The sequence below is a fragment of the Stegostoma tigrinum genome, chromosome 20 (assembly GCF_030684315.1).
Source record: "Stegostoma tigrinum isolate sSteTig4 chromosome 20, sSteTig4.hap1, whole genome shotgun sequence".
Classification (NCBI taxonomy): Eukaryota; Metazoa; Chordata; class Chondrichthyes; order Orectolobiformes; family Stegostomatidae; genus Stegostoma; species Stegostoma tigrinum.
Genome location: NC_081373.1, coordinates 22,466,257 through 22,492,099, shown reverse-complemented (window position 1 = coordinate 22,492,099; position 25,843 = coordinate 22,466,257). Strand labels below are relative to the sequence as shown.

Sequence of the window (25,843 nt, the reverse complement as noted above, 5' to 3'; positions counted from 1 at the left end):
TTTTCACTTCCCTGGCAGGGCCATATTATCAACCAGTGAGAGCCAGCACGGGATAACAAAGTGTGGAGCTGGATGAACACAGCAGACGAACAATTTGCTGGTGGACCTGCTATGGTCACCCAGCTCCACACTCTGTTTTCTCGGATTCTCCAGCGTCGGCAGTTCCCATTATCTCAGACCCAGCACAGGATTGTGATTTCCATTGTCCCCTGGTGTTGGGAGGACCACATTGTCATCGGTGAGGCAATGTGTACAGAGGTGTACGGGGTAAATGTCTTCTTCACCGCCATCTGGTGCTGGGAGGACCACGTTGCCAGTCGGTGTGTAAGACAGGACGGAGGACTGTGCTCTTGTGCGCCTTCTGACGCCAGGATGACCGCATTATGAGGCGGTGCTGGGTTAGGGCGGCGCCCCCTGGCGCTGGGAGGACCGCGCTGTGAGTTGGGCCGACAGTCTGTTTGTGGTGCCACGGTGTCGGTTGTGTGTTTGTATCGTTTGAGATGTTGAATGTTTACTGTTGGCTTATTTGATCACCGGGGTCTGCCCGCGCGTTGTATCTTTGATTTATTCGTTTCGTGGTCATTCCCCCCCGTTCTGTTATTTTGTGTGTGAGCCGCATGAACAGCCAGGCTGGATCGAACCAGGAAGAAGATTGAGGAATCCAAGGAGAAGATCCGCCGGGAGATCCGCGAGTCCAAGGCCAAGATGTTCACCAAATTTACCAACATCCTGCAGCAGGCGGTGGAGGCGGTGAGTACTGTCCCTGTGGACTAGCAGGCAGTTGGGACCCAGACCCGGGCCGCTTGCTTTCACTTTACATCGGGGTCCCACAGAGGCCTACCGAGTTGGTGTAAATAAGAGAGTGCCCCCCCCAACCTCCCGTCTTCTCTGAGGAGGGGTTAACAGTCAATTTATTTTATCAATTTGAATGAATTCGAACTTGTTTTAAAATTCCTGCTTTTCTGGGGAAACTTCTCTGAAACAGTCAGGTTTTGAGGCCGGAGGGTGATTGATCTTTATTTGGAGTAGCCTCCCTGTCGCTGACAAACATTCAGGGTTTTGGCTCTTCATCCACTTTGTGTGATATTCCGATTATCCTGGGGCAGTGACTAGACAGACGGGACAGCGACTGCTCCCGTGTTGTTTCTCGGGGAAGCAGCTGTTTGTTTCTGCACTGCCCCTTTTTCCTCCCTCCCTTCCATTGTGTGTAGGAGCTGCTTTTGTTTGGGTTATGGCAGAATCCAGCAATCGTGAAACGACAAAAGATCTGGATTCAATAAAAAAAACTACCTGCCAAAACATACTGCAGAGTAATTGCTATCACAGAATCAGGATGATTTATCAGTTACTTCAGTTTGTTTTCTACCTGCTTTGTGTATAGATAATGGATTGTCATCTGAGAAATCGATTATAAGTGTGAGTTTGATTTGAATGCAGTGTGATGTATTTGGGAATTATGGCAGATGTAGTCAACAAAGCTCTAAATACACCAAATGAATTATGAGATAATCTGCTTTTTGGAAAGCGCACGTATTTATACACAACTTGCAATGTGCTATAGCACAGTAATATGTTGTCAGATGGAATGAAATAATGTGTCAATTGATTTGAAAGTGAAGCCCATTGCTAAGCATTTTAACTGTGTTTTGGTCTAGATTCCATTGTTTTATATTTTATGGAATCTTCAACTACCTCCCCCCCGGCACTCCAAAGTGGCATGTAACTTAGTCTGAGACACTTAGGTTAAAATAGCATTGGCAAATAATTTTGGCCTGTAGGCACTTAGAGTCTGTGGGAAATGGTTTTATTCAACTGTGCATGCTTAGAAGCAGTTACAGCTTACTTCATGAAAATTTATGTTATAATTTAATGGAATATGTGAATTGTAGCAATGTTTGGTTTTATTTTGGTCTGTGTTACATTATTCTTTACATGAGCCTTTAATTTGGAAAAGCATTCCAGAGTGCTTCACTGAAGCATATTGGGGAGCAAAAATGGAGACCAAATTAAGGAAGTTGATATTAGGAGAGTTGGCCAAACGTTTGGTACAAGAACTGGGTTTAGGAAAAGGAAGCAAGCAAGCAGAGGGGTGTTTCTGGGGAGTGACTTATATACATGGAGCCAAGGTGGTCACTGAAATGCAGGGATGTGAAAAGCAAAGCAGTCTGGAATTGGAGAACGTGAGAACTTGTGGGAAAAAGGGTTCTGGAGGTTTCTGAATTTGGGGACAAGTAAGGTAATGAAGGGAGATAGTATCTACATAATCTGTTTGTACCTTCGTATGTAATTATGTGGTATATTCAAACCTTCGCCTAGCTACCTGCACCACTTAGTAAGGTTTGGTAATGAAATTTTGCGGTGTCTCAGCTTTAAAATTATAGGTGTCAGAAACATCTGATTACTCTTCTGTCATTCTAAGTCAGACTGAGGACTGTAGGTCAGAATCTAGAAAATCATCAGATTTATTCCCATTGTCATTTGACTTCTGTACTTTTCTGAACTTGTTGGCTATGTTATTTCCATTTTTCTCTACCTAATACTGCCCTTCATCTCCAGCAAGTTAGCCATAGGCATAAAGGTATGTTACAGAACAGATGGGGAAACTGTTCAATCTAAATTGCCTTCAATCCAAACTGAAAAACCACCCCTATCTCCGTCAGAGAGCTTGAATATGTGGGTGAAATTGTGCACACTCACGAAGAAACTGCCTTTCATATCATTTCCAAACCTTCCATCAAATCAAATGAAAATGTAGACTTTTTAAAAACAACTGGAAAGTATAGGTTCTCTTCCAGTAAGTTCCCACAGCATATTACTTCCTCGGGACAGAGATTCTGGGAATGTGGACCTCTGTCTGTATCTTGGGAGCTTTCGGTTGTTAATGGGAGACATAGACAACAACACTTATCATTGTCTGCTGTCGTTGTCCCAGCCTTTAGCCAACAGAAGATAATAATTGAGGGTCAGGATCTCAAACCCAAGACTACCAGGATTTACCAGGCAGCAGTGATCCCCACTGTACTGTATGCATCAGAGCCATGCACAATTTATAGCGGGCACTGCAATGCCATGGGGAAATACTTCCAATGATGCCTTCACAAGATACTCCAATGTAGTGGCAATAAAGGCTGCCCAACAGGACTCACTAGCTCTTTGTCAAGTATCAAGGTGCTAATCATTGAACACCAACTCTGCTGCGGTGGACAAGTTGTTTATATACCTGACTCCCAAAGCAATTGCTCCAGTCAAATCTCAAACACAGCAACAGCACAGTGGAAGTACATTAGAGATGTCCTTAAACATGCCTGAAGAAGTCAAACATAGCTTTCCAACTCATTGGAGACCCCAGCTTGTGACTAACCAAAAAAGAGAAGGCTCACCCAGGAAGTAACCAAAACATGAAGAGACTTTGCATGGGGAGCATGCAAAGCTGAAATCAAAGCACTGGAGAGAGTGCACAAATCTCCAAACAGCCCACCTGTCCAGACCTTCAAACACCATTTTAGAAGGCCGGGAAAGGTGTGTCATCAGGTGAATATTTGCAAGGGCTCCTCTCATTCAAACCTCCCCCACAAGATTTGATCAACACTATTGCACTCAGTCACTGGTTTATAAATTTTTAAGTGTGTAAACACTTGGCTGATACTGACATACTCCCTTGATTTTCAGTCCTAATTTCCTGAGGGCAATGTTAGCTGTTGCATAAAATATTTTGGTAAGGAAAAAATTCAAATCGGCATTTACAAAGCATTTTTCACTATTTCTGGTTGTCTCAAGGCCATTTACAATCAATAAAGTGTTTTTGAAGCGTGGTCACAGCTGCAGGGTAGAAGCATCGTATTTTTTTTACAGAGCAAACTCTCACAAACAAGAATATGGCAATGACCTGATAATCTATTTGTGTAATGTTTGATTCGGGGTATATAGTAATAACCGTGGTAGTGGTAAAACTCTGTAATCCAGGAATACCATAGCACTGCTCATTGATGAGAAATAACTGGTGGTGGTCTAATCTCAGTGTTGTAATGGCTCAGGCAAGAAGTGAGGTTGGGAAAGCAGGACCTTCATGATAATCTCAGCAGGTTTGGAAACTGAACTCAGTTTGCTGATATCACACTGCACCGTAAAGCAGCCATCCAGTCAATTTAGCTAACCAACCCCAAGGGGTAAATAGGAATAACTAGGGTTAATACCTATTCTTCATTCTGAAAGAAGAATGGAGATAGCATCCATGTTAACAGAGGTACCTCACAAACTAATGTACCTCCTGGGATCTTCCACCCAAGTTAAGATAAGTTAGAAAATCTTTTCTTACACATAACACTTAATTGCATTAACATGTACCTTTTAATTGTATTGCAGTATAACAATAATATAACTTTGGAAAAAGTATAAACTATTGGGAGGCATTTTGTTCTCTTAAGCAGAATGTATTGTGAACTGTTTTTCCTCCTCTCTTTCTCCCATCTCCCCATCCAATGGCTGTCAGGTTGAAATGTCTCTTTAGCTTTCTGAGGGAGCTTGTCTGCTGACTTGCAGTATGAATCCTTAGTGTTCCTTTAAATTCTTGCTAAGTCTCAGTGACACTTTTGATAGCTTTTATTGTCTTTTTTCAGCATAATGAATCAATAACTTTCAATAATTCCTTCCTCCTTTTCTTTAACCCCAGCAAATGGTTTATCACTGACAGTTCGGTGTTGACAGAAGGTTTGCATTGATCATTAGATTACTTCTGTCAAGCTCTGTTTGTAGTTAAAGATATTTCTTCAGTAAAATGAATGAATCATCAAAGGTGGGCCAAATTCTTGTTCCTCTACATGAACAGGTATGTGTTTAAATGAATAGAAATTGAAGAAACATCTATGGGATAGTTTGATTTGCATCTCAACACACGTGTGACATATTAGCCTGCTAATATTAACTTTGTCAGGTTTCTTCATAGTTATGAAACACTTTGTGAACAAATGGAGATAGATTCCACACTGTAGGGATTCTATGAGATGTTTCCCCTGGCTGGGGAGTCCAGAATATGGGGCTTTGCTTCAGGAGAAGGGGTCAGTCATTTAGGACTGAGATGAGAACAAATACCACCACTCAAAAGATTCAATCTCTGGAATTTTCTGTCCCACAACATAGTTGGTGCTTCTTCATTAAATGTACCACACTGGGATTGACAGATTTTGATCTCTGAGAGAGATCGAGGAAAATGGGCGACAGGCAGGAAAGTAAAGTTGTGACTAAAGATCAGTTATGATCATACTGAATGGTAAAGCAACATGGGCCATATCCTCCTAATTCTTATGTCCTTAAAAGTAAAATCCATGTGTTAGTAGTGGTTGTTTGGCAGTAATTGAGACTAATCACATCATTAAAGTTTCACAAGTCCCACCTTTTTCTGGCAAAATTCTTGGGTAACTACCGTATTAATTCAGCAGCAGGTATGTTGCGTATTTTAGTTCTCAATCTCAATAAGGTAGGCACTGTTATTGTAAAGTTTTGGAACGAGCAAAACAGCTCAAACAATAAATTCCTGATTTAACACTTTTAACTGTGTTGGAGTGTTTGTGCAAAGCTCCTGTCTGATATATTGTTTAATAGTAGTGAGAGCTGATAGCTCCACTGTTATTTCTGTTGGATTGGAAGGTTTTGCTGTCCAAAGCGTGTGTCCTTTTTAGTAAATCACTGAAAGCTGGCGCACAGATGCAGTAGCATTTTGCAAGAAAATTGGTACATTATCCTTTATCATAAGATTGTTTGAGTACAAGAGCAAAGCCGTTTTCCTTCAATCATATCGAACATTGGTGTGACTGCAGGTGGAGCAGAGTGCAGTTCAGGTCCCTTTCCTGAAGGAACGATTTAGTTATCAGTGAGTGAATGTGGCAGAGATGGTGTAACTCTTCTATGACGAAAGAGTAAGGAGACTGGGCCTGTATTCTCTGGAGTTTAGAACAATCAGAGGTGATCTTGCAGTAACTGAGAAAATTGTTAAACAGGTCGACAAAATAGATATAGTGAGCACATTTTTCCTGCCTGTGGGATCTAGAACCAGGAGAGACATTCCTGAAATAAAAGGCCTAATGGGGAACTTTTTCCCTCAGAGGGTGGGTGAATCATTGGAATTCCAATGCCCAGAGGATTGTGGAAATTCAGCCATTAAGTAAGTTCAAGACAGAGATTGATAGCTGTCTAATTAATAATGACGTTAAGAGTATATGGAAAGTAAGGTTGGTAATAGGCGTTCAGGTACATAATTGTTTGAAGTTTGCATCAAATATAGACGGATGGTTAAAAAAGCATTTAGCACACTGGCCTGCATTGCCCAGTCTTTTGGGTACGGGATTGGGAAGTCATGTTTAGGTTGTATAGGCCATTGGTGTGAGGCCTCAACTTGAATACTGTGTCCTGTTCTGGTTACCCAGTATAGGAAAGTTATTATCAAGCTGGGAGGGTTCAGAAGAGATTTACAAAGATGTTGCCAGGTATGGAAGATTTAAATTATAAGGAGATGCTGGATAGACTGAGACTTCTTTCACCGGACCGTAGGAGGTTGAGAGGCAACCTTTCTCGAAGTTTATAAAATCATGAAGGGTATAGATAGGATTAGTGGTGATTGTTTTTTCGGTGGATGGGAGATTTCAAGACGAGGGGGCACGTTTTTAAGGTGAGAGGAGAGAGATTTAAAGTAGGTAGGGGAGCAAATTTTTTTTACACTGAGAGTGGCTTAAATCGGAATGAACTTCCTGAGTAAGTGGTGGATGTGGGTACAATTACAATGTTAAAAAGACATTTAGATAAATACATGAATAGGAAAGGTCTGGAGGGAAATGAACAATGAGTAGATCGGTGGTGTTAGTTTAGTTTGGGATTATGTTTGGTATGGACTGGTTGGACTGAAGGGTCTGTTTCCATACTGTATGACTCTGTGGGAACAGTGCAGTTATATGACATTGAGGTAGATGATGAGCCACGCAATGAAATGGCAGAGCAGGCTCAATGGGCGGAATGGCCCATTCCTGCTGCTGTGTCTGTACCGCAAAAGCGGGGCTGTCGTATAAATAAGAACTGCATGGGCAACATGGAATGTTGTGAAAATGTCAGAATTATACGCATCTCTGAAGTGTATTAGTTAGTAATTCTCTGATTTCTGAATTGTTTACCCCCCGTGTTTTGTCACTGTTTTTGTAATCTTTAGTTGCGTTCATGTGCAGATTATTGAAGAGTTTGAACTGCTTCAATAAGTTGAAAACTTGTAACTTGTGTCCTGATTAAAAGTAACAATAAACTGCTGAAGTGATAATGTAGTGTCAAGTTGGAGTGTCCTTATCATAAATTATGATACATTATTTATATTGACGCATTTTCTTTTGATCATTAACCGAAGGTGATAATTTGTGCTGGATCTTGGCTGTATGGATTGCTGCAGCTGAACCTGACTTTTGTCCTTCCTCACCACGTACACTGACATTTGCTTCTGCGACTTGCCCGTGGAAACGTGGACCACTTGTGATAACTAGAGTGCCATTTCATCTGATATCACCTAATATAACACAATGATCGAAATTGAAGCCTGGTCTGTCTGGCTCACTCCTGTACCACCACGTAATGACAGTGAGAGATATTAATTGTTTTTTTTTTAATCAAAATAAACTTCAAGGAATCTCATTTCATATGTTTGCTGGTGAGCTAACATATGACACAGGGTTTTTGTACTTGATAAGGTTTCTTTCAGTGGTCTACCACCAAGGAATTTTCACAGGAGGTGAACAATGAGGGCACTTGATAGACGCATTAATTTTTTAAAATTCAGCAGATTTTCCTTAAATTAATTATTAAAGAATATATGGTGCAGGCAGGAAAGTGGAGCTGAGATCATAGTCAGATCAGCTGTGATCTTATTGAATGACAGTTCAGACTTGCAAAACTGGATAGTCTACTTCTGATTCAAAGGCCAGTGTTCCTAGGGCATCGAGATTAAGGTTTGCGGAAAGTTGCTCCAGTCCTTTGAGTAAAACTGATAAATCCACTTTATGCTGAATATAATAACTTTGCTCACACTGCATCTTGATTTCAGAATATTACTTTCATAGAAATGCTATGCCAAATTGGAGTTGACAGTTTGGAAACTATTTTTGTAAAGCATACGGACTGTAAGATGGTTCATATGCACATATCATTTAGAGTTTTAGCTGCCAACCAATCATCTTGTGTAGATTTCTATTGCAGTAAAAAATTCTTTATTCAGGAGATAACTTTAAGTGAAAAGACTTCAAATTAGCTATAAATAGAACTGTTTCAGGGAAAAACAATTGTGTAGATACTGCGGAAGAAGTTCCAGTTTTAGTTTTATTTTAACAGAGACTAGTGTCACCTTAGTTCAAATACATTATATTCATCTTTATGAAATTTTCTTGTTAGAAAAACATTAATCTGCAAAAGTTGAGGTCCTTTTAAGTGTTGATGGTAAAAATAACAAGAGAGTGCATGCTTCTGCTGACTCAGCTGGAAACTTCTCAAGGCTTGCTTTAGGTTTCCTCCTGGCTGGATGATAGTCTATAATTACCAATTGCTTCATTTCACTGAGGCAGCTTCAGGCTAAATGTCATCCAACAACGTTCTCTGAAAACTCTGACCATGTTTTGACAGCTGTGAAAAGTTACACCATGGCAGCAGAGGCAATCCTTAATATTTTAAAAAAGGGATTCTGAATAAAACAATCCACATCATTCTCAAACAAAAGTCAATTTATCATTTCTCCCAATGTTAATGAATTGTTTTTAAAAAAATTCACGATCTAGAGCTGCATCTTCATCAAAACACTAATCAGCTCTAACTTGGGCCATAGCCAATCAATGTATCAAGTTTTTGTTGAATCAGTCCATTAGTTTTTAAAATATATTGTTTACAGACTCTCAAATAGTGAATATTTTAGTTTCTGTCCATCTTCAGTGAGGAATATTTAGCAAAAAGGATTTAATTTTGATGTATGTGTTTTGGTCCTGTAGGAAAACAAATTGCGAAACGTAAGCCTTGAATGAATGGACGTCGAATTTGTTTGTGGTATTTTAGGCCAAGCTTTTGAAAGGTACTTGCGTGATATTGTACCATCGATGTTAATGAGGATCCTTTACTAAAACTTAATATATATTACCTGCCTATCGTAACGTATGTTGCCACTTAGTTTTGTTAACAAATTCAACAGATCCCTTGCTACACCTGGCCTTTCCGTACTCTTACCTACAACTGGTTTGAGGGGGCCTGCTGTTAATTTCACTAGGCAAGCTTTTGAATAATTCTGGGATTAGTTGAAGAACTAAAGTTAAGAGTCGGATCATGCAGAATTGGTGAGAAAGGGGTTGGCAGCACCAAGTTACATTCTTAGTTGTTTCTACATGTGCTACTGCAAGTTTAAACCTTGATAGCTGTGTGAATCATATATTAGGATTTGAAACAAAATCAGTTTCTTGTTGATTGCTAACCAAATAGCGCTGACAGTGTTGCAAACTCATTTCTCTAATTAGAAAATATATTCTAGTGCGGGTGAAGACTGCACCTCAGATATTCATCATCGTGTTTCTGCCTAAATTGGATGTTTGTCACCCTGTTTCTATTCATTGAAACCTGTGCAATGACTGGAGTGCACTTCAACCTTTCAGATATCTAACTTGTTGTAATCTATTTGGAAAAGAAGAATTAAACTTCAGGCCTCTGATTTTGTTTGGTAATAGATAACTAAGGTTGTGCAAATGCAGTACAGAAGGTACGATGCAATAGTTCAAGATTTCAATAAATTTTAACAATCGCTAATAATGATGGACTATTCACGGCAGCTAACAAGTGTTCAGCTGGATGAATCTTTAATTGCGTGTCATTCATCATGAAATATTGCTTATGGGGACTAACTGTAAGATCACCCATGCAATAACAATGTTCTGTTAGCCATTGTAGGATGTCAGTATCCATTGTTTTAGATTAAGTGCACATCAGTAGTAATGACATTGCTTATTTCTTCTGTGGGGCCTTAAACTTTGGATTTGCCATCAGTGAGTGGGTTTAACATACATTTGAATCTTGTGGTTAACTTTAAGAAATAAAATACACCTGTGCTATTAAATTGTTGAAATTTGAACCCTTCAAGCTGTAGTTCTCTTTGTAGGTTAATTGAGGGATATCCATTTACCTTGTCTGTGGGAATGGTTTCATCAGCTGACAATCAGAGTCCAAGGTTCACTATGCTGCATTCTGACCGGCACTGTCAAAAAGCAGGAATCCTACTCAAGATGTGTTCTTCTAGATCCACCCTGTTATCTCTGACTTCAGCATCAGCATTTCTTACTGTCTCTGAAGAATCCTATTTAAGATGTAAATTAATGGGACAGGATCCTTTCTGTTGGATTATTAGCACTTTATAATACGCAGCAGCAGAATTAAATCTTTGCATTCAAATTGAGTAGAAGTGAGAAAATTGCGGTGGTGTTAAGAAACAGCTTGGAAACTCAAAAGACTAGTGAGGTACAATTTTTATGTGAAACTTGCTTATTGATTATATTATTTTTATTCCAAATGATACTCAGTTTGCACTTTATAAATAACCTTGAAAATAGATGCATTTTAAAAAAAATTATAGCTGGTGCCCAAAGGGGGTGGGATCCAAAATGTGCTATTGACACAATAACAACATCTATTGTTCATGTTAGCACCTCCTGAACAATAAAACATTGTTAAAATATGACACTGGGCCACAAAAGTGATATTTGGACAGATGACCAAAAAATTCCAGCCAAAGAGTCCGACTTCTGAAAAAGAAAGATTTGAATTAATATAACGCATTATGCCCTTTACTGCCATGGGGCATGACAATGTGCTTTACAACCAATTAAGTGCATTGGCACAGTGGTTAACACTACTGCCTCTCGAACCAGGGATTGGAGTTCAATTCCAGTTTTTTGTGACTGTTGTGAAGTTTGCACATTTTCCCTGGATTTCCTCCTGGTGCTCAGGTTTCTTCCCACAATCTAAAAATGTGCAGGTTAGGTGGATTGGCCATGCTAAATTGTCCATAGTGTCCAGTTAAATGCAGGCTAGTTGGATTAGCCATGGGAAATACAGCGTTACAGGGATAGGGTACAGGGGCGGGCCTAAATGGAAAGCGGAATGCTCTTCAAAATGGTTGGTGTAGATTCAATGGGCTGAATGCCCTGCTTTCACACTGTAAGAATTCAGTGATTCACGTTACATTCACATCCACATTAACAAAAGGATGTGGATGCTTTGGAAAGGATGCAGAGGAGGTTCACCAGGATGTTGCCTAGTATGGTGGGTGCTAGCTATGAAGAGAGGCTGAGTAGGTTAGGATTATTTACATTAGAAAGAGATTGAGAGGGGACCTGATTAAGAGCTACAAAATCATGAGAGGTATAGACAAGGTGGAGAACAAGAAGTTTTTTTTCCCCACAGTGGGGCACTCAGTTACTAAGGGTCATGATTTCAAGGTGAGAGGGGAAAAGTTTAAGGGAGATATGTGTGGAAAGTTCTTTACGCAGAGGGTGGTGGGTGCCTGGAATGTGTTGCCAGCGGAGCTGGTAGAGGCGGGCACGATAGCGCCATTTAAGATGTGCCTAGACAGATAAATGAGTGGGTGGGGAGCAGAAGGATTCAGATCCTTGGAAAATAGGCGACAGGTTTAGATAGAGGATCTGGATCGGCGCAGGCTTGGAGGGCTGAAGATTCTGTTCCTGTGCTGTAATTTTCTTTGTTCTTTATAACTACTTTTAAAGCGAAATCACTGTTGTAATGTAGGAATCGGGCTGCAATTTGATAATGATGAGTTCATGTTTTCGGTTTATGATGTTGATTGAGGGATCCGCCAGGACTCCAGGGATTACTTCAAAATTGAACCAGGAGATCTTTTACAAGCACCTGAGAAAGCAGTTAAGCTTTGATCTGATGCCTCGACCAAAAGGTGGCACCTGCAGCAGTGGTACATTTGCTGAGTACTAATTGAAGTGTAAGCCTTTTAAGTTTGAGTTTCAGCCCTGGAGTAGAACTTGAAACCTGGAACCTTCCGATTCAGATGTGACAATGCTCCCAACTGAAACATGGTTGACACTGAAGAACATATTGGTTGAAGTTAGAAAGGCGGAGGGATTTAGAGCTGGGAGATTTGCAAAGGGGTCAGCGATAGATGCCTCCATGAGGATGAAGCATTCAATTCAGGGATGCTTAAGATGCCAGAATTAGAGAACAACTATTTCAGAGGGGGTAAGGTGCAAGATAATGCATTAATGAGCAAAGGTGATACAGTGGCGTTTTTGAAAACTGGGTGAGTAGTTTAAATCACGACGTTGCTTTATTGGGTGTCATTGAAGGTTAGTTATGAATGGTTAATTTCCATCTATTTTGTGCTCTGGAAATGATGCACCCAATTTGTGGAATATATTTTAATCTAAATTATAATAAAGATCAACAAATTGAAGGCATGCATTATATTTTTGCATGCACTCTACTATGTGAAGCATATTGTACAACGTCTAATTCCTGACCATTTACCTGCAAATTGTAAAGCTGTCAGAAATGTAAGTTTCTGCATGATGGTAAATCTCTCAGCCTTGGCTACATAAAAAAGCTAAGTGTAGGTTTAGCTCTAAACAGCAGAAGCTTTAAGCGTGAATGATATGAACTGATGTCAACAGAATTACGTATATCCCCGTGAACCCCTCAATGACAATCCTGTGTGTATCCCATTTACAAAAGGTGAGACAAATTCAGTCTGCCCAATTACCAACTCATCAGCCTACTCTCAATTAGCAGCAAAGTGATGAAAGATAGCATTGACGGTGCTGTCAAGTTATTACTAGTTTATCAATGTTCAGTTTGGGTCCCAACAGAACCACTGAGCCCCAGACCTCATTATGGCTGTGATCTAATCATGGAAAGAGGTAATGTGAAAGTTATTCAAAGTAGGATTTGACCAACTGCAGTATTAAGGAGTGCTAGCAAATTGAGGCTAATAAGAATCAGGGTGTAGGAGGGCTTGTTGAATTTTCCACAGTTTGAAATCATATCAAGCACAAAACAAAATGACCTGTGGTTAAGGAGTTCCACAGATCAATGTGCTAGATCCAACCATTTTCATCAATTACCTTCCGTCCATAATATCAGAAGTAATTTCTTGCCAGGTAAGTTTAGAGTGTTCACAACCATTTATGATTCTGAAGCAACCTGGGCCCACATGCAACAAAATCTGGGCACATGCTGGCTTGGATTGACAAGGGGTAACTAATATTATTGCCACACAAATCCCAGGCAATGACCATCCCCAAGCATGAAGAGTCAAGCCATCACCTTGACATTGAACAACCTTGTTGAATCCCTCACTATCAACATCCTGGAATTCACCATTAATAGCCCAACTCTGTAAATACTGTAGCGAACCTAGCTGATTTGAGGCTGAGATACGATGTAGTTAGGAGCTCACATTAACTGATCTTCTAAAGCCTGCCCGTTATCACAAGTCAGGAATGCAGTAGAATACTCTCCATTTGCTTAGATGAGTGAAGTGCGAACAACAATCAATATTCTCAACACCATCTAGAGGAAGGCAACTCACTTGATCAGTATTTCATCCACCACTGTTAATATTCACTATTTCTACCAGTGATAAGCACAACGTGTGTGCCAGCAACAAAATGGACTGTGTAGAAAAAGGATTTTTGTCCAGTTCCACAACTCCTAATGCCTCGAGGGACAATAACAGGAGGACCTTCAATTTTCACACCTTCCTGACTTGTAAACTAATCCTTCATCTTTGCTGCACTAGAATCTTAGCATGTTTGCACACAGTATTAAGGACATATTGGGTATTTTTCTTTAAATTGATGTTCCTTCAAATTGTGACCGTAACTTCTCCAGGGTTAAATATAAAGTGCTAGGATGATAATTTGATCAGATTAATTCAGAATTAACCACTCGAACTGAGGTCATAATAGTTGAAAGATCAGCTTGAATACAATGTCGCAAAATACATTTTGCTCAGATTATAATGCTCCTAAAATGTTGAGGTGTTTGTATGAAATTCTCAGATACTGTGACAAAGTTGGCAATGTCACGTGTATACATATATACAGTGGTTGGTACATTTGCTGAGCTGATTCATTAGTTTGCAGACGTTTTATTACCCTGCTGGGTAACATCATCACTGCAGCCTCTGATGAAGTATTGTTGTGTTTTCCCGCTTGCTATTTAAACTCTTGGGTCCACTGGAGTTGGTTACCTCATTTCTGGTTTCTCTTCACAGTGGTGTGTATATAGGGTCTAATTCTACATGTTTATTTATGGCCACCTTGGTGGAGAGCCAGACCTCTAGAAATTCCCGTGCCTGTCTCTGTTTGGCTTGTCCTCGATTCCTGACGTTATCCCAATCAAACTGGTGGTTCTGCTTCTCTGTGTTCATGGAGATGAGTGAGTATTGGTTGTGACTTTTTGTGCTGGTTGATGTTCATGTATTCTTGTAGCCAGTTGTCTTCCTGTCTGTCCAATGTAATGTTTGTTGCAGTCCTTGCTTGAAATTTCGTAAATTATATTTGTTCGGTCCATAATGGGTAAGAGATATTTGATTCTTGTTAGCAGTTGGCATAGGGTTGTTGTAGGTTTGTGTGCTGCTCTGATGTCCAGTGGCCGTAGGAATCTGTGGTGAGTTCAGATGTGTTCTTGATGTACGGTAACGTGACAAGCATGTCGGGGCATACTGTATCATCTTGTTGTTAGTGTGATGGGCATCGTCGGATACAGCTGTTTGGGTATCTGGTGTCTCTAAATAATTGGTGGAGGTATTCTTCTTCATTTTGGCCTAGTTCTGGGTTGTTGATATGTGTAATGGCTCATTTGAACAGTATTTTTACACAGCTCTGTGCATAACAACATTTGTGTTTTTTTTGGGATGTGGGACTTGTGTGGCATTGTGGACTGAAATGGAGTTGTGTAAAAACACTCAAAATTATGTAAGGGTTCGTTGACAGTGCTGTCAGTGGCACTTACATTGGTTTCTGCAGGACCACTAAGCTCCTGACCTCATTATAGTTTTGTCCAAACATGAGCAAAAAAGCTGAACTGAGAGTGAGAGTCCTTGGCATTATGTCAGCATTTAGCTGAGAAGGACAGCAAGATTCCCCAGCACAATTGGAGTTAATGAGAATCAGGAGAAAAACCTCCACTGGTTGGAGTTACACAAGATAAAGGAAAATGGTTGTGATTGTGAGAGGTCAGTCATCTCAGTCCCAGTGGTTAACTACAGGAATTCTTTAAGGTAGTTAAGTCCTTACATTCAACTCCTTCACGAATGACCGTTTCTTTTACGTGATGTCAAAGTGGAGATGTTCATTGCTCAGTTTTCACCATTCACAGCTCTTCAAATATACCTGCAGTCTGTGTCCTTATGCAGGAAGGTTTGGACAGCATCAAGAGTTGGCCTGCTAAGTAACAAATAACATTCCAGTGGCACCAGTATCTGGCAATGACCATCTTCATCATGAGAATCTAAGTATTGGCCCTTGACTTAATACTGTTACCATCGCTTTGAGCAACCTGACGGTTACCTTTGACCAGAGACTGAACTGGATCAGCCATATAAGTACTGTGGCTCCAAGTAAGGGGCAAAGTGTATGAATTCTGAGGTGAATAACTTGCTTCCTGTCTCCCCAGTGTCTGTCCACAAGCCCAAGTTTGGGAGTGCTACAGAATTTTTGTTTTTGGAGATGAGTGCAACTCCAACAAATCTGTACAATCTTGGCTTCATCCAGAACGAACAAACTGACTTGACTGACTTCCTGTTCACCACCTTTAATATTCGCTTCCTTCACTACCAACGCACAATGCAAGAGTGTGTACCATGGTGCAACTCACTGAGGCTGTTTCAACAGCACCATCCAAATAGGCAATCTCAACCACTTAGAAGAGCAGAACATGCATGAGAATTCCACTTACTGCAGGTTCCCCTTTGAGCCACACTTTTTTTTTGCCTACAAGTCATAGAGTTATACAGCGCGGAAACAGATCCTTCAGTCCGACTTGGCCATGCCGACTAGATATCCGATATAAATCTAGTCCCATTTGCCAATATTTGGCCGATATCCCTGTAAACCCTCCCTATTCATGTACCCATCCAGATGCTTTTCTGAGGAAGGGGCACCAGACCTAAAATGTTAACTCTGATTTTTCTTCAAGGATGCTGCCAGACCTGCAGTGCTTTTCCAGCGACTTCTGTTTTTGTGCCTTTTAAATATTGTAATCATACAGCCTCCACCACTTCCTCTGGCTTGTTGCAGCTCATTACCATCCTCTGCATGAAAACATTGACCTTTAGGTCCCTTTTACATCTTTCCCCCCCTCACCTGAAACCTATGTCCTCTAGCTGTGGACTCCCCGACCCCAGGGAAAGACCTTGTCTATTTACCCTATCTTTGTCCTTCATGATTTTATAAACTCTTATAAGGTTACCCCTCAACCTCTGATGCTCCAGGGAAAATAGCCCCAGCCAGTCAGCCTATCTCTATAGTTCAAACTCTCCAGTGCTGGCAACATCCTAGTAAATCTTCTCTGAACCCTGTCTGGTTTCATAACATCCTTCTTATAAGAGGGAGATCAGAATTCCATGCAGTATTCAAAAAGTGGCCAAACTAATGTTCTGTGCAGCTGCACATGACCTCCCAACTCCTATACTCAGCGCACTGACCAAAAAAGGCAAGCATCCCAAACACCACCTTCACTATGCTATCTACCTGCGACTTCACTTTCAACGAATTATGAACCTGCACTCCATGCACTTCTTTGTTCAGCAACACACCACAGGACCTCACCATTAATTGTATAAGTCCTGCCATGATTTGCCTTTCCAAAAAGCAGCACCTCACATTTATCTAAACTCTGTCTGTCACTCCTCAGCCCATTGGCCAATATGATCATGATCTTTTTGTACTCTGACATAACCTTCTTTGTTGCACACTGCACCTCCAGTTTTAGAATTATATGTAAACTTACTTACCAGACCTCCTCTGTGTTCACATCCAAGTCATTTATATAAATGATAAAAAGCAGTGGACCCAGGTAGTCACAGGCCTCCAGTCTGAAAATCAGCCCTCCACCATCATCCTGTGTCTTCTGCCTTTGAGCCAGTTCTGTATCCAAATAGCTAGTTCTCCCTCTATTCATGTGGTCTAAACTTGCTACCCAGTGTACCATGAGGCACCTTGTTGAATGCCTTTCTGAAGTCCGTATGGATCACATCCACCACTCTGCCGTCATCAATCCTCTTTGTGACTTCTTCAAAAAACTCAATCAAATTAGAGAGTCAGGATCTCCCACACACAAAGCCATGTTGACTATCCCTAATAAGTCCTTGCCTTTTCAAATACATGTAAATCCTGGCCCTTGGAATTCCCCTAACGTCTTGCCCACCACCGAGTGAGGCTCACTGGCCTGTTGTTAACTGGCTTTTCTTTATCGTCTTTCTTAAATAGTGGCTGAACGTTAGCCAATTGCCAGTCTTCTGGCATCTCATCTGTGGCTATCGATGAAACAGATATCTCAGCAAGGGGCCCATCAATCCCTTTCCTTAATTCCCATAGAGTTCTAGGGTACCCCTGATCAGGTCCCAGGATTTATCCACCTCTGTGCATTTTAAGACATTCAGCACCTTCTTTTCTGAGATGTTGCTATTTGTTTCCCTGCCATATCCTGCCCCACTGTAAACACTGATGCAAAATACTCATTTAGTATCTTCCCTATCTCCTGCAGTTCCAAACATTGATGGCCTTGCTGGTCTTTAAGGGACCCTATTCTCTCCCGAGCTACTGTTTTGACCTTAATGTATTTGTAGAAACCCTTTGGATTCCCCTTAGCCCTATTTGCCAAAGCTATTTCATGTCCCATTTTTGCCCTCGTGATCTCCCTCGAGTATACTCCTAAGCTGTTAAGTGGATTGACCATGCTAAATTGCCCATAGTATCTGGAGACGTGTGGGCTAGGGGGTGAATTAGCAGTGGGAAATGCAGGGTTACAGGGATAGGGTTTGGGTAGAATGCTCCTTAGAAGGCTGGTATGGATGTAATGGGCCAAATGGCCTAATTCCAAATGATTCTGCGGTAGCAACAGACCAATGAGCCTCTCATCGGTGGTGGGCAAGATGTTGGGGGGATTCCCGAGGGCCAGGATTTACAAGTATTTGGAAAGGTAAGGACTTATTAAGGATAGTCAACATGGCTTTGTGCGTGGGAAATCCTGACTTACGAAGTTGATTGAGTTTTTTTAATCTTTTTTAAGGATTCACTTGATCCTTGCTGTCTATACCTGACATATGCTTCCTTCTTTTTCTTGACCAAAACCTCAATTTCCCTAGTCATCCAGCATTCCCTACACCTACTAGCTTCGCCCTTCACCCTAACAGGAACATTCTGTCTCCGGGCTCCCGTTATCGCATTTTGAATGTTTTCCATTTTCCAGCTGTTCTTTTCCTGTGAACATCTGCCCCCAATCAACTTTTGAAAGTTCTTGCCTTCTACCGTCAAAATTGGCCTTATTCCACTTCAGAACTTTAACTTTTAGATCAGTCTATCATTTTCCGTCATTATTTTAAAACTATTAGAATTGTGGTCACTGGCCCCAAAGTGCTTCCCCATTGACACCATTGTCACCTGCCCTGTCTTATTTCCCAAGAGTAGGTCACTTTTGCGCCTTTTCTAGTCAGTACATTCACATATTGAATCAGAAAATTTTCTTATGCACGCTTAACAAATTCCTCTCCATCCAAGCCCTTAACACTATGGCAGTCCCAGCCTACGTTTGGAAAATTAAAATCCCCTAAATATAGCACCCTATTATTCTCACCGATAATTGAGCAGAGTTCTGGATTGCCTTCACTAACAGTATCACATGGACTGCAGCAATTCAAGAAGACAACTCACCATCACCAAATTGAAGACATTTGGGTATGGGCAGTGATTGCTGGTTCAGCTGGTGACATCTACATTCTGTGAACAAACATTGAAATAAAAACTACCATTTTGAAAGCTGTTGAGCTTAGTGTTTCTGACTACTAATCTGTTGTGATAGTGAAAATATAACCTAAGTTTGAAAAAGGAATACATGTCCAATTGTATAAAGTTATATTCTGCTTAGCACCCGATATCTTTGCTGTGATTCTGTGTTTTTGGTTGCCTTCAAATAATATCTAAGCATGCTGTGAACAGATGTGCACAATCTAATTTTGTGATTGGTTGCAGATGTACTTCTTAAATTTGTGAAACCAAAAGTAAGATTGTCAATTAGCAGTTTAAGGCAGCTGCTTTCTCAATTTTAGGCAGTGTTGCTCAGGCAGGACAAATAGGAAATTGTGAAATACCGAGTCAGTGATCTGTCATTTCAAACAAAAATCAGACCTTTAAAGGCATAGCAAATACAATCTTCTAATTCAAAATATGGACCAGTTGCCTTTATTTGTGGCTGATGAAGTGCGGTGTTGAAGGAGGATGTAATAACTGAAAATGAGCACTGAATGAGGAATTGACTGATCGAAAGGTGTAGAGGGTATATACAGCTACATAAAATAGTAGAAGATTGCAGATGTTCCATACACTCATTGAATTTCATGGCACAGAAGCGGACTATTTAGCCACTGCATTGGTGCCAGCTTGAAAAGAGTTACAGTTCTGCACTGGGCCTGACATGACAGCCAGGGATATGAATGGATTCCAAGTCAGAGGTACCTATGTAAAGGTGGAAATAATGGAGATAATTTCAGTTCTTCTGATGTTGAACTGCAGCTAGACTTTCAGCTTAATTATTTCTTAATGCTTGATAGACAACTCAGTCCTGTTGTAATAACATTTAGATCGATAGGCAGGCAAAAAGCAGGTGCCATTTGTCATACTTATGAATTTGACCATTTGTTTCCCAAATGTTATTTTCTAAAGGTTAGCAGTCTGATTTTCTGAAATAAAACATTGAAGGTGAAAAAGGAAATAGTCTTTGTATTACTGTTTGCATATCAGCAGTTGACCAAAGTCGGTGACAGTTGCATTTATGACATTCCTACTCCCAAGCATTTGAATATTCATTATGACCGGGGTATCCAGAACTAAATTATTACCAGAGTTGTCTTGAACAATGATTGCTGACCCATTAGCACCTTTTTGCCCCCTCATATTGTGTACCAACTCTTTGAAGGACCTACCTACTCTGTCCATTCCAGTGGCTTTTCACATGCCCTTTTAAGAATACAGTCTAATATTTATCTTGTTCTTTTTAAATCTTATCATTAATTCTGCTTCCAGATTGTAGAAAAATGTTGTACAGAAAGCAAATTAGAAAGGGAAAGGAAGAAGAGTTGAAGGAAAGAGATGAGAGGAAGAAAAATTTAAAAGTTATTTTGCATTAATAATTATTCTGCACTTTTTTCAAAAATGAACGTTCACCTCTAAAACTATAGGAGATGACTTACCAATGAGTTTGTTCCTTTGTTTAATTTCACACATCGGTGAAATACTTGGCTTGGAGCATTCATTGACCTTTTAAATTTCAACAAGTCTAACCTGCTGTATCATTTCTCGTTTGAATGTTGTAGTTGGCTCCGTCCCTCCCACTACAAGAAGATTTTGTGTTTCATTGGAAGGCCATTACTCACTATTACATCGATACATCAGGTAAGGGTCTTATTTTTTTATTTCATTTGTTTTATCCTGTGACAGCAAAAACATATTTATGAACTTGAATTCACAAAATAAATCCTGGCCAGTTTAAACAGAGCCAATTGTTCATTAGAAAAGTGAATGGTGATAATGCAAGTTTTCTGTTCAACATGTTTTTTCACATTTTAATCAGCAGCATTATTTAAGTACCTATAAAAGCCAAAAGAACTGCGGATGCTGTAAATCAGGAACAAAAACAAAGTTACTGGAAAAGCTCAGCAAGTCTGGCAGCAACCGTGCAGGAGAAAAAAGAGTTAACGTTTCAGGTCCGGTGACCCTTTCTCAGAACTGATGGTGTTTGGGACAAGGTCAGTTTATATGCAGAAAATAGGGAGGTGGATGGGGTAGCGAGTACCTATATTCTGCACAGTTAGCCATGGAGGGAATTTCTGGTTACTGTAATAACTGATTTCACAATCAGTAAGTGCTCAGCTCACTGGAATTATTTTCAAGTAGAATTTATTTCAGATGGTAGTGACCAAAAGTGTGCTGTGTCTTGAACAAAGCAACAGATTTTGACAGTTGTCAAGTAGTCAGATTCATCTTTCTCAGTGGCTGCTTTGCGAAACTCTAATTTTAAACCATTGCAGCTGAATTCAGCAGATTGTTTGGTGACTTAAGAGCAGCTAACTCAGTAAGCAGCTTGAGAGTTTTTTTTCATTAGAAAAAGGGGCAACACTGATGAATCAAAATTATCGTAGTGAATGGATAAAATAAACAACACATCAGCAGGAAGTGGGGATGGAATATTTTAATTACCCATAATTTTTGCACATTGAAGCTTACAATGCGATTGGTAACAATTTTTACCATGCCAGATTGCTAATATTGTTAGAGAACTGTGACCAATGTTTGACTTGTTCATGGCTCAGTTTCCATGAAAGGATTTAATAAATTCACCTGTCTATTCACGTAGTAATTTCCAACTGTCCTCTGTAGTCGAACCACTTTTCAAACTTGGCACAGGGACATCAGGAATGAAAATGTCACGTTTTGGTTATTGTGAATATGTGATATTTAAGTGCTCATTCAGTTTATTTAATTGATTAGACTTGACCATTTTCTTCGAATATGCCTTGGCTTAGTTTGTAGTGGCTTGGTCTTGACTTGTTTTCTCAATCAAAATCAGCTATTTTTGTCAAAAATGCTTTACAAATTCTCAGTGGCAAATGTTCGATAAAGTTAAAAGTTCACACACCTTTCTTTGCAAGTGCTGCAATTTAGCAAGAACTATGGCAAATGTCATGCTCAACCAGTGCAAAAGTAACTACTGTTGTTCTCACCCATTATATGAACTTTTTTTAATTGAAGAGCTTTGTAAAAGGGGACTTAACAGAGCAATTGTAATTGTTATATCCTAGGCATGGCTTGCAATAAAAAAGTCACAGGCACAAATTTCATACTTAAAATTTAAGAGCCAAATAACCTTTCACTAATCTGAGTTTACAAAAACTGTAGTAACAACTTAATTCTTGTCGCTTTTCTGGTCATCAGGAGCAGTGCAGTGTGTTACCATGGAGGAAAATATTTGTCTTTTCTTCTCAGAATCAGTTACTAAAGTTTTTGCAATGATATACATTACTCCATGATATGCAACACTAACTTGGAATTTCCCATTATATATTTGCACCAGTTGTCATGTTTTCCATGCCCTGTCCTTGCGTTTTGCTAACTGGACTATTCTTTTTAGTCTTTATATTCCTCAGAAGTTGTGTACAGAGGCCCTTTGGAGCTGTAGCATACTATAGGTCCTGCTAATCATTTGCTTTAAATCAACAGTTAACCTTTTAGATGCCTGTTACCAAGGTATCTTTAGATTGTTATACTATATTCTCCATTTGTCATAAACCATTAGGCTAGAATTTTCATGTTCTACAGGTGATTGTGTTCTTAAATCATTTATGAAATGTGCAGGCATGGCAAAATGCGTATGCTTTTGTTAAATACTTTGCCTCCGCTTGAAGTTCAAAGTTGGTGCAGTTTTTAGTGCACTATTAATTCTAGCGTGAAATAATTAACAGTTTTTCACATTTCATCCTTTTCAGCACCATCGTGGCATAATCCTGTATTTAACAAATAAAGAAAAATGACAGTTCAGTTAGTTCTATAATCCTCATTCTTTGAATGTAGTTTATTCTCTTATTTCAAAAGTTGTCTTTGCACTACATCATCAGTGGTTCCGATTATAACATTTGGTTAATTTTTGTTGGAAAATATATTTTAGTTTGCAAAGAAATTGTTTCCAGTGGTTTCATTCAGTAAAGAACTTGGACTTCATTTGGCGTGCAAATAGGAGGGTGTCCTTGGGCTGTTGAGTTTGCAATAAATAAAACTGTAACAAGTCACAATTATTTCAGTGACTTGCTCCTATTCTCACCTCCTAGCCCCTGTTGGATGCAATATTTAACATGTAAAAAGAAGTCTATATCAAAGGTGGGTACCAAACTTCATTAAAAGCTTTCAGTATGTTTTTTCTTATTTGAATGTGTTTGCTTTTGATTAGATGTTTGACTTGAAAGAAATAAAGGGAATTTGAGAACAGTGAAAGATGAGCTGTTGTGTTTTATTGACAGATGATAAAGCTCCAGTAACAGATACAAACATCCCATCACACTTGGATCAGATGTTAGAAATTTTGGTTCAGGAGGAACATGAAAGGGAATCTGGTGAGACAGGCCCCTGTATGGAGTACTTGCTTCATCACAAGATTTTGGAGACTCTGTACACGTTGGGAAAAGCTGATGTATGTTTTAAGAACTAATGCTGAATTATTACTTCTAATTAATCATGCTGAATGGATGCAGGTTTTTTGATTCTTGAAAGACTTGTACCAGTGAATCATTAACCTAGAAAATGTAGAACAACTAAAAATGAAATTATAGATTATGAATAGACATATTGTCTGTGACCTGCCCACAGAAAATTTTAATTGTGTTGAATATTTTAACAAAGAACAAAATTAACATATGGTCATTAATTCTCTTATAAGTAGCTGAGACACATGAGTTAAGACGATGTGTTGCAGTACTTGTAATGCACATTAAGTTAGTTTCTAAACAATTCAGTGCTTTATTTGCCATTCTATCTATCTAATACTTTGTTATAAATGGTTGAGAACCTTCAGAAACTTGTGAAATCTAACCGCGAGAATTCAACACAAAGATTTTAGTGGTTATTCAGTTAGGTCCATTCAGAATGAGGAATTGAGCTGGTTTTCACCTGTAATATAAAATATTCCATTGCACTATTCTTAGAAGAACAAGAGAATTGGACCAGTAGGTATCCCTTAATCAGAATCTCTGCATCACTGACCAATTTGTCACTTATCTCATGTTCATGGCCTCTTGCTATGTTAAGTTGCTTGCCAAAGTTTAATGATAAAGCAATCACTGCACTTATTAAGCAGTTATTGGCTGTAATATATACAGAACATACAACGGTTTAGCACTGGAACTGGGATTAAGACAACCTTTGGATCGGAAAGGTGTGATCTACATGCCAGATTTGTCTTGCTGAAAAGGGATTATGTAATAGTAAATTGCATCATGTAGAATAAGGGATTTCTTAATTGTAATTGTTCAGTGGAATCCATGTAATTTTTATGTGACCTCAAATAACCATTGATATACTTCCTGATCTAAATAAACATCCTCAGTAAATTTCAGTTTTAAAGCAGTAGGCCAAGGTTTTAGACTTGCTTGCCAAGTTGTGGATATGGGTGTAGACTTGCTGACTGAGTTGCTTGCTACAACCTCATCCACAACCTGAGCTACGAATCTTATCAAAAACTTTAGGTCTAGGTTTTGAGTTGATGTTTGTAATTTTACTCAATGTGGTATTGATTTGAAAAGTGAGAATTTCTGCAACATAGGAATGTATTGGCAACGATAGCTGAAAAAAATTCCAACTAAACAACAGTGTATTTCTAATGGGGAGCCAACTCTCTACTGGAATATTTCATCACGCTGAACCAGTCTTTCAGTGGTTGTTAAGATATTTTTCCCTTAATTCACCTTTTTGAGCAGAAGGCTTGTGACTATTATCAAACCAAACTACTTACAATGACCAAAAGAATTGAGCTTTGAGAAGGTAGAATCCTGTCTCCTCCTACCTGTTAAGATGGATATGTTCTATGCAGGAAAACTAGCATGACATTCTTGATTCGTTTCCTTGAAATCCTGGCATTGTGCATGACTATGTGTGAATCATAACTCCTATTTCCAACATAATGTCTATGTTCCTGAAATTAGGAGTATATATTTCCATACAAACATTGACACTTAGAGTCAGAGTCATACAGCACGCAAACAGACCCTTTGGTCCAACCAGTCCATGCCGAGCACAATCCCAAACTAAACTAGTCCCATTTGCCTGCTCCTGTCCCATATCCTTCCAAACCTTTCTTAGTAATATATCTGTCTAAATGTCTTTTAAATGTTGTAGTTGTACCCGCATCCACCACTTAATCAGAAAGTTCATTCCAAACACAAACGACCCTCTGTAAAAAATTCGCCTCTTGCATCTTTTTTAACATGAGAGGAGAGATGTTTAAAAATGTGCCCCCTAGTCTTGAAATTCCCCATTTTAGAGTTAATAGTAGTTGTCTTTTCCCTGTATGTAAACTTTAAACTTCTGTCAGGTCTCTCAACATCTTACACCCCAGTGGAAAAAAAGGTCCCAGCCTATCTAGCCTTACCTTCTAATTCGAGCCTTCCATAGATGGCAACATCCTGGTAAGTCTCTTCTGAACCCTGTCTAGCTTTATAATATCTTTCCTATAGCTAGTGACCAGACTTGGTCTATGTATGCCAGAAGAGGCCCCACCAGTGTCCTTTACAACCTCAACATAATGTCCCAACTCCTGTACTGAAAGAACTGAGCAAGGAAGGCCAGCGTGCCACATGCCTGCTTAACCATCCTGTCTATTTGTGATGCAAACTTACAGAATTATGTACCTGCACCTCTAGGTCCCTATGTTCTATAACACTACCCAAGGCTCTACCATTAATTGGATAAGACCATAAGACGTAGGAGAAGAAGTAAGGCCATTCAGCCCATTGAGTCCACACCTACCCTTGATAAGCCCTACCCTTGTTTGTTGTACCAAA

At 39.6% G+C, this 25,843-nt stretch overlaps 1 protein-coding gene across 1 annotated transcript in view; it reads left to right on the top strand.

The window, feature by feature from the left end:
* Positions 1–425: 425 nt before the first annotated feature.
* fhip2a (FHF complex subunit HOOK interacting protein 2) overlaps positions 426–25,843 on the top strand; it is a 62,318-nt gene continuing 36,900 nt past the window's right edge. Inside the window, exons 1-3 of the mRNA XM_048550899.2 lie at positions 426–750; positions 20,612–20,690; positions 23,309–23,478. Coding sequence (XP_048406856.1) covers positions 706–750; positions 20,612–20,690; positions 23,309–23,478 — 294 coding nt within the window. The 5' untranslated portion in view covers positions 426–705. The remainder of the gene's footprint in view (positions 751–20,611; positions 20,691–23,308; positions 23,479–25,843) is intronic.